At 38.5% G+C, this 10,308-nt stretch overlaps 1 protein-coding gene across 1 annotated transcript; it reads right to left on the bottom strand.

The window, feature by feature from the left end:
* Nucleotides 1–2,114: 2,114 nt before the first annotated feature.
* tmem33 (transmembrane protein 33) lies at nt 2,115–9,794 on the bottom strand. The gene is made up of 8 exons (XM_078260101.1): nt 9,689–9,794; nt 7,826–7,896; nt 5,848–5,942; nt 5,551–5,738; nt 5,176–5,243; nt 4,778–4,911; nt 3,754–3,837; nt 2,115–3,195 (listed from the first exon to the last, which is right to left on the bottom strand). Exons 2-8 carry the CDS (start codon nt 7,874–7,876, stop codon nt 3,066–3,068), a joined length of 750 nt encoding a protein of 249 aa, XP_078116227.1. The 5' UTR covers nt 7,877–7,896; nt 9,689–9,794; the 3' UTR covers nt 2,115–3,065.
* Nucleotides 9,795–10,308: the final 514 nt, after the last annotated feature.

The following is a 10,308-nucleotide window of genomic DNA, read 5'->3' as shown; positions in this document are numbered from 1 at the left end:
GGCAACGCTGCGGCAGTAACAAGCTGCGACACTATTGGATGAGATGGAATGTCAGAAGTTAAAGCTGTTTCCTGATTGGTTGTTTTGTAAAGACGCTATCTTAGCGCTGAGGCTGTGTTGCGTTTATTTTCCATGATACTGTATGACTTAATATCACGCTATATATCGGTATATACTCTGTATTAGGTTCACCTGTACAATTTAATGCAACTAATACAACATATCTGCATACATTAAAGGTGGAGTAGGTAAGACTTACAAAACTAACTAACTGTCATATTTGCTGAAAGTGACCTTATGTTCGAGTAGAACTACATTAAGCAGAGCCATAGATTTCTCTATCACTCTGGCACCACCTACAGCCTGTAGTGCGATTTGCAAAAATCCACAGCTCCCTGTTCAGATGCACCAATCAGGGCCAGGAGCGGTGTCTAACTGCATGTCAATCACTGCTCATGCACAGCATAGAGCTCAACAGTCCCGCCCCTCCTCAGAGAGACCTTGGGTTCTGGAAGTAAATTTCCCATTCATTTCTCCCATTGACGTCTGGAAAAATCCATATATAAAGAGTTTTAGACCATGCCTTAGCTAACCAGGTGGTACATGACTCATAACAGAAAATCCCAAAAAAGTCAAAGGTACAAGACTGTGTACATATCGTCATCTCAGAGCGAAGGAACTACTCATCCCATAAACCACCGCGCACCACTGAACAAAGGAAGCTAACGTTAGTTTAGCTAACAGCTAATTCAGCTAATCGCTAGCTGAGACAGCATGTAATAACTTTAAAAGACCCTCAAAATAAGACCTGAAAATAACCGTTAACATATATAACGGCTGTTACGTCAGCTGTAGACGGCTTTACCCAGTGTTAAGTTTGAGTTAACGTTATTTTAGACTGAATCAAGATGTCAGCTAGCGTTTAGCCAAATTAGCTGTTAGCTAAACTAACGTTAGCTTCCCCGGCAGAGGCTAACGTCAGAAGCGTGGAACAGATCGTGATACGTGCAGCGTCGTACATCCTGGTGACGGATCGTGCAGGCAGCACAGATTGGGTACTGACACCCCTCCCTCCTCACCAGCATGAGTTCCACCAATCAGAGGCATCACTGTGGGATTGTTCAGGATTGTGGGTGATAAAGTACTTATCCAAGACATTGCGAACAAAAGACATTTATCTCAAAACAAGGGTAGTGCCCCATGATTTGTGGTGTCGGCATGCTGGTTTTAAGTCTACCATCGACAGTTACGATTTTATGGCTTATACTCCAATTTGTCAATGGAGAAATTGCTATTGCTATTCATTCTCCCTTGTGGGGGGAGGGGCTTAGGAGTATGTTTTGGGCTATAGCTGAAAAGGGGGAGGGACTGAGAAGTTGTCAAGTTGTCAATGTTCAAATTTGTTGGCTAAGTCCTGGATCTTCGCAATCATACCTACAGCACCTTTAATAAAAGTTTATGACCGACAGTTTTTGGTGACTTATTACACAGCGCTACACGGCATTTCTCAGGTAATAGAAATGTGGTGCTGTACTGGACTTCATATATATTCTATGTCCTCCCTATTTTTGCATACATGAGGGGGGCAGAGTATTAGCAACACCTCTGAATATAATACAGTCAAGTACAACACATCACTAAATATGCCCTCAATGCTGAAACATTAAAAACCTCTATGACAGTGCCACAACACAAAACATTATGGGGATCATAAACATACACTTTATGGCAGAACAGTTGTATTAGATTGCACTTGGAATTTTTATAGTGTCCCTATATATGTAATACTACATTATTAACAGCCTTAAAGTAAAAAATGAAAGCTTTTGACTTACTAAATCTATACGCTAACGAAAACAAGGTGAAGTTGAAAGCTTATAAGTATAGCTTTAGTTATAGTAAATTGACCTTTAGTTAAGGTTGTTTGGGTAAGACTACTACTTTTAATTTGAAGAATAAACTTCCCCTCAGTAGATATATTTTGGTCAAAACACATTGCCAGCATTGAATAATTGTAATTCGTATCTATGGACGGCAAATGGGATTCATTAGTTTAAAATGCGTTTTGAGGCCAAGACCAACTACCATTAATTAAAACAAATTGTAAGCACAAACCACATTACTCTTCTTTAATATTTTATTGGTTTATTTAAGAGATCATTTTATTCTTGTCATAAAAATGTGGTTTGTCTGTAGGCAAATAAAACACATTTAACATGGCAGAAAAATAAATCAGAGCAAGAACTAAGAACTAAACAACTGAAGCACATTCAAAACAGCTTTCAAACTGAGAAACAAGTAAGAATGCATTGAAAACATGACAGGCATTGTGCAACTCATTTCAAATATGACTCCTATAGCAACATGTCTGATACCTTAAAATATTCTCTAAAATACAGCAGATATCTTGTTTCTCAATTCAACACCCATTTTGACATCATACCTTCATAGATATAAGTTGTTAAAAGAGTGAGTTGATGGCATTGATAGAATACATTTAAAGTTAGACATTTAGACAAATCAGACAATAGGATGCTTTGAACACAAAAGAAATAAAAGAAATTGGACCACATAGAAGCTGCAAACAAACCCCATCCAAACACAACATGATCATTAAAAAAAAAAAAAAAACATTTTTAACTATGCAGAACCACATTTTAATTTAAGTTACTAATCTCAGAATGTTAATGTTTCATCATAGAATAAGTGATTTCATGAATAAATAAGGACATAAAAAGGAGAAAAAAAAACAACAGCCGGTGCATACAGATCACAGTTGTCTACTGTGCTGCATTCAGTGAACGTAACAAAGTTAGGGGTGTCCACCGCTTGAATGAGGTCACATTAAGGACATGGGAAGGAAATATCACCATGAGACTTCAGTGCATTACTGGCTGCTCTTCAACTGTACTCATTTACATAGAAGTTGGAGCACAGGCTGTAAAGTTGACATTCAAAAAACAGTTCCTTCTGTTGATGGCAATGTCTGTCCTCATCAAAGTTTAAGTCACATCTTAAGTGGTGGAACAAAAACAAAAACAAAACAGAACTTTTATGGAGTGTAATCAGACCCCTGTGGGGGCGAGGCGGCTGATGAAGGCGATACTGCTGAGGCACATCTTCCTGAAGAAGGTCGGGCAGGCAGGCTTCATGATGAAGTGCTCCAGAAGAATTCGCAGCTCTGTGAACAAGGTGCTGGGGTAGAAACAGATTTGTTTAATTCTCAACTCTGACAGCCCAGTAAAGTCATTCTAAAGGTTTTACATTTCTGAATAGCAGACCACTGTGTTACATCAGATTATATTCTACTGAAAATGTAGTACATTTGTTAATTTCCAATCAAATTATTGTGCAAATTTTGCAACAGTTATAATTTTCTCCATTTGTCTTCCTCGTGCTCCAGATTGCTCTGACCAGCTGCAGCAACATAATGTTTTGATATGTTGGATGAATCTATATTAGTATGTTTCTGCACACTTACACAACAACACATGTAGTAGAGCCTGACTAATACTGGATATTTGACAGAATATATAGTGCACTCTCATGGACAAACACTCTATTGCGATTCTTTTTCTGCATTACCTCAAACATATCTCGGCCAATTCTGTAATGAATTTTCTTGCAACTTTGTGGCCAAAATATGCCGACACCGCTATACTGTATCTAAAATGAGCTAATGTTGGCTCCCATGGATGCAAGGTATACGGTCCCATGGATGGCTCAAAACTATTGTATTATTTAACATCTTACCGGCAGTATGGGTTTCTTCTGGATGTGTAGCGGAGGGTGAGGAATCGGTAGTAAATAAAAGGCAGCAGCAAGCTCCCCTGTCCGCTGTCAAAAAGCCAAAGTAAAAACTGACCTTACACAATTGTAGATTGTTCAATGTTTTAATAATAAACAATAACATTAATAATAAAACATTTGTTCAGCACTTTTATAAACACTGCAACCTGATCTCAGAAATAGGCCAATGACAAGGACCTCTGAACACCACGAAATTGTTTCGCAACTTAAGTTACGTACATAAGTTAAAATATGGCAATGTTGACTTTTGGTTTCACACAGTACACGAATAGCGGTCTCCTGGGTTTGTTTGACTTTGAGACAGGGCTGCGTTGAACCAGGGAATTTCTGTGTCCACCACGACAAATTGACTTCCCATGTGCATTGTTTCAGTGGTGCTGGAAGGTCATTTTAACACCACCATGTAACGGTGAAACGGTCGTAATTTCTGTTAATATTAATCTAAATATCTGCAGTAACAAGCAAATAGAACACCTTTATAATCTAATACAGTCCAATATAAAGACTATCTGGCCTCTTTACTCTGTAAGTTGCCTTGAAGATTTGCATATGAAAATGTTCCGTCAGACCACTATTGAAGCTGACACACACTGTTAGTTGAGATACAATTCAATACGACTGATTTATGTGGTCAGTTTGGCAACTGGGATTTCCAGGATTGCATTTTCGTGTACTTCTAGATAAAAATCCAGAAGACCACTTTAGTGTGACCTTAAGTATATGACAACATGGAAAACTGGTCAGTTTTGTTGTTCATAATCTGTTCCAAGTATTTTTGGCAACATAAGATTGATAAACTGGTTGGATAAGCAAAAAAAACCCTGACAAACACAATCACTACTTCCATAGCGTCACTGATCCAAGCGCACATAATGGTAGATAATGCAATGGTATTCCAATGCAATAAGGATCTGTAATGTCTCTTCACAAAATTAATAAAACAAACACTTTCTACATGTGCACTTACCTAAAGAGCATAAAAACAGTGGCTGGCATCAAGAAGATCTCATTGCAGGCGATAAACTTCAGGATGTTCTGCTGATTGGATGTAAGTTTGTCCAGGAGGTTTCTGATGAACATCAGGCTGTTGGGGCCCACAGACTGCAAAGAAAGATTAAAACATCAGAAGCAGACAACAAAAAGCTGCAGTAAGTCTTTAGTAAGGCACAGAGTGTGCCTTACTTGATGTGATCAATCCAGTCAGCTTTATTAGATCTTCGGGTTGCATTTGGGTCTCTGGGCAATGGTTAATTAATTGAGTGGATAACTAAAACACCATTTAGGGTTAAACAATGTTCAGCAAAAGGCTTTCTGTCAATTATCAGCATTAAATGTCACAGCAGAGGACTGCTGCCTTATACTCACATCAAGGACTTTCTTTGTGTAGGTAGTTGCATGAAGCACGGAGAAGAGGAAGACTGGAAAGATGCTCACTGGACACAAGTGTTAAGGATCAACCAATCCATTTTTTTTTTTTGTTACATGAATTCGTACGGGGTACAATTCCAGTGACATAAAAAGACAGAATAAACCCTCCACAGTGATTTAGTGCAGTTATTGGAGTTGTTTCAACCCGCAACAATTATGTTTTAACGATTAAAATCATGGGATTATCATAGGACTAATCAGAACCACTGAATGCGCAGAGTGAACCCATGCTATGAAACAGTTGTATGATTAGATCAGATATACAGCACTATCTATTTGTCTTTTCCTTATATTTGAAGATGAAAAAGATACTTGTGATGGGGTAGGAGTTGACCAGGATGAGCGAGTAGAGCAGGTAATGGCAGCTATCCTCCTGAAGAGCCTGGGCCAGGAAAGCTCTGCTCAGCTGAAAGCGTGGAAGCCTTTGATGCAAGCGAAGGGCACTGGTGAGGGCGTTCGCCAACAAGGCTCGCTGATAGAAGTTAGCTGCTGCATAGGGTCTGAAATACACAAGCAGTCACAAATATTCTGACATCTATTTAGGCTGGGAGAAAGGAGAATAGGGTGAAAGCAGTGTGTTGATGATGTGCACTGTCACAGAGTACTCACCCCAAAATTGGTAGAATAAACATTACTGAGCAGTAGACGGTAAAGAGTCGTGAAAGCCACATTGCAGTTTCCAGCTTGTTACTCATTAAAAATTGCTGTGGAAGAAAGAAAAAATAAATAAAAGGGTGGTAAAGGGTGTCCAATGTTAACTGTGCTAGGGTTTGGGGCAAAGTGCTGTGACACCATCATGACAGGATGGGACTTCTGTTTTCACTTGTATACTGACAACTGATTTGCTGAAAGTCTCAGACGTCTCCTTCATGCTCTCTCATGGCTCAGCATAACCCAGCCAGACTAAAAAAAACACTTAATTCAATCTAGCAGTTAATTTTACCGTCCTCTCATCAAAAGGTCAGGGGACAAGATGAGGCTTTGCTGTTTACTATTGTAGAAGACTAAGAAAACCGGAAAATATTCACATTAGAGAACATGGCACCCTTGAATTTTTGCCTTAAACAATTAAGTGATTACCGAAACTGTTGCAGATTATTTTTCTGTTGATTCACTAATCGTTGCAGGTCAAGAATACATATCTCAGGAACACTAGTAACTACGCTACAATAATGCAGGTGCTAAATGATAAAAAAGAAAATAAAAAAAATAAAACACCTGCACAATATTAAGCACCGCTCTGAAATAAATACCACCTTTGAGAAACGTATGATGTTTAATTTATGATTTATTTAGACGCCTTGTTTCTTTATGCTAACTATATTAGCTTTAGCCAGGCAGGGAGCAGCTTTCTGCGGTGAAAAATGGCCGGGAGACATTGTGAGAAAGTTGCATTAATCAGGTAATTTAGTTCATCTTTGCAGAGAACAGAGATGCTGTATTTTCTGTTTTATAGCTGATCTGGAGTCTGGAGAAGATTTGGGGTACTTATTGTTTACATCTTACTTTACACACTTCAGGCTGTTGCAGCTAGCTCAGGGGAGAGACTGTGGTACAGCCTGAGACATCAGTGTTTCCCACACATAGACTAATGTATGGCGGTGCGCCTCACTATCAACACCGGCCGCCGCACATTGCGTTTCGTTATAAAAAAAAAAAAAAATGTTTAAACGCTATTTAAAACACGTTCTTCTGCATTTCCTTTCCCTGCTCTCCTCCGTCTCTCTGTCACTTGTGTCTCACTCACATACACACACACAGCTCCTCACACCGTGCGGTGTTTGGTGTTTTTAGCCCCCAATGTCGCCTTCCAGGCAGCGCGGCAATGGTTATGTCAAAGAAGTTATGTTAGTGTTAAGGTGAGGGTTAGCTGCCTGTAAGGCGACATTGGAGGCTTAAAACACCGTTGCGCTCACCGTCCACACAGCGTCTGTCTCCATAAAGGAGAGAAGACGGCTGGCGAAATTCACAAGTTCACTAAAGGTTGGTATCCATCTTGTGAACACCTTTACACAATCACACATTCACAATCACCGACCCAACTCTTAGCAAACAAGCGATTGCGCCTGCTTTAGAAAGTTAACTAGTCGCAAGGTTGCGGTAAAATGCAGTTGGGTTGTCGAGGTCAAAACACTATATAGCAGCTGTGAATCAAATAAACGTATAATAAGTAATGTTATGTCATTTTTTACTCTGACACCCCCCGCCGCCACAAATTGCTTTCGAATCTGTGGGAAACAGTGGACATGCACAATAAAAAATTTTTTAAAAAATAAAAAACTGTACCGAACAGTGATGTCTGAACCGAACCGTGACTTCTGTGTACCGTTCCACCTCTAATTTATGATGAAACTGTTTAACTCTCAATACTGAGGTTTCCACAAAGTTTGGAGGACTCTCTGTAAAGGGGTTCAGGGTTATTTTCTCAGAAACCTCCAGAGCCACAGAAGACATTATATAAATGTTTGGCTGAGTAGTGCTCCTTGTGACAAGTATTTTTGTATGTAGTATCAGTCTAATCAGAGTGCACCTTACAAGGGAAGAAATAGTTGGAAGGTAAAGTGTGTGGGTCAATCAAACAACTTACCACAGGCCCTAGCTGGGGGGGAGGAGGACTTTGTTGGTTTGTGTCAGCCATCTTTGGAAGTGTTGGTTGCTCTGTTGAAAAAAAAAAAAAAATTACATTATGAAGCAATACTGACAAGTCATACTAACAGGAGTCACAATTAACTACTAACAAACTTTTCCTAGGGCTGCAACTAATGAGTTTAATGTCAATCACTAGTGATGCACCGATGTGAAAATTGTGGCCGATACTGATAACCGATATTAATATTGCTGTTATGGCCGATACCGATATTTACCGATGTCGATATCTCTGTATAGAAAACACATTTTTATGATAATCAAATAAAGAACTATTTTCCAAAACGCATTTTCTTTTTTACTTTTGTGATTTATTTTCAGAAATGAATGATATTGGGCACCTTTACCTGTAAATATGACTGTCATCAGATTTTCAAAAGAAAAACATAAATATTGATATAATTATATATAATTTGACATTGAACCGATACCGATGTGTAAAAAAATGACCATATCGGCCAATATTATATCGGTGGCCGATATATCGTGCACCACTATCAATCACCAAAAAGATTGATCTATTCGACTAATCATTTCTACGCTAACCTTTCACTGGTCTCAAAGCAGCAGGTCATAGCTTCTCCTGGGAATCTTACCTCGCATATTTTTCTGTTGTTACTTTTTTTTTTTTAACTATTAACTTAATGTTAGCTTGTGACTGACGCTAGAGGTGAATCATTGTTATGTTTATAGCAGTGGTGGAATGTAACAAAGTACACAACTGACAATGACAGTATGCAAGTACTCAAATAGCCTCTACAATCACCAGATCTCAATCCATTAGAGAACCTTTGGGATGTGGTGAAACGGGACATTAGCAACATGGCTGTACAGCAGACAAATCTGCAGCAACTGCGTGATGCTTTAATTTCAATTTCAATGGACCAAGAGTGAGTTCTGAAGATAAAAGGGGGTCCAACCCGGTGCTAGCAAGGTGTACCTAATAAAAGAGGCAGGTGAGTGTATAGTAGTATAGTAGAATAGTCACAGGGAACATTTTCGGCATTGAGTACTCTTACTTTTAATACTTTAGTACATTTTCCCGATTATACTTACATACATTTACTTAGCTAAGTAACAACAAAGCAGGATTTTTACTTATAATCGAGTATTTTTACAGTGTTGCATTAGTACTTTTACTTAAGTAACATGTTCAATGCAGGACTTTTACTTGTACTAGAGTGTTTTTACTGTTTGGTATTGAATACTTCATGATACTTCCTCCACCACTGGATTAACGCTACAGCTTTACTATTTTAGCAAACGTTTATTCAACTGAGCAAACCATAAAGACACTGTAGTTTTTAACAGTGAACACGTTAATCTCAATGAGACTAACCTTCATTGGAACTGACGAACTATAAAGCCCATAATTTGCTGAAACCGAAGAGAAAGATAAAACGCTAACGTTACACGTAGCTAAGCTAGCTAGCTAGGGGTAACGTTAGCCCACCTAGCTCACGCTAGTTTGGGTAACGTTAAGTAATGACTACTTTATTAAAAGGAGGACCGATGTAAATGGAAAAGACTACGCATTACTATTGTTTAAAGTGGATCAGTACAGACAAACGTCTGTAAATAATTAAAGATTGCTGTCGGTGGTTTATTGATGCTAACATTAGTAGCAGGTGGCTCTAGAATGTTCTCCCTGTTACCATCGTTACTAGCATTTGAGCTAAAGCCTCCACTGACGTTAGCTACCTCGTGCATTAATGTTACGCTTGTTAACTGTTTAATGGAGCTCATACAGAATGAATACTCCTTTTTGATAACATATATGACAGTAATAAAGCACACAGCTTACCAGTATTACAGCGTCGATGTTGCGTTTACTTAAAAGTGTCAAGCTAGTCACCACACTGAAGTAAATGATCAGCTGGCCTTCAAAAGGAAATGTCTCTCGCGAGATTTGAGAAGGAGAGAGTCTGGGTCACAGACAAAACTCCCCTCTAGTGGTAAAGATAACGAACCTTAACAAGACTTGCTCTTTTTTTAGTGGAAGCATAATGTTTTTTTTATTTTTTTTATTCTGACAGCATGGGACATTTATTACCAATAAAATGCGCAATGCACTCAAAATGAAGAAGAAAAAAAAACAGTTTAGGCTACTATATGGTATCTTATACAATATTTATCTTTTCATAACTGAATCGTTACAACTGACTCACAGGACATAATGGACATTTAATGCAATGTCACAGGCATAATCATGAACATTCTTTATTAACCATTCACTTACACTTACACGTATACACGTACGTTAGGTCTGATATTGTACATACACAGGGTATCTACTTGCAACCTGAACCCAGCAAGATGTCTACTGTTAATCTGTTTATATTTATGATCCACACTGTTAACCAGTTTTTTTGGCATTGCATATTTATGTATATTTTGGATTTGCACCTTAATATTATTTTAGAT

The sequence above is a fragment of the Sander vitreus genome, chromosome 10, assembly GCF_031162955.1.
Source record: "Sander vitreus isolate 19-12246 chromosome 10, sanVit1, whole genome shotgun sequence".
In the NCBI taxonomy this organism is placed as follows: Eukaryota; Metazoa; Chordata; class Actinopteri; order Perciformes; family Percidae; genus Sander; species Sander vitreus.
The sequence above is the reverse complement of the archived record's forward strand: the minus strand, read 5'-3'. Positions and strand labels throughout refer to the sequence as shown.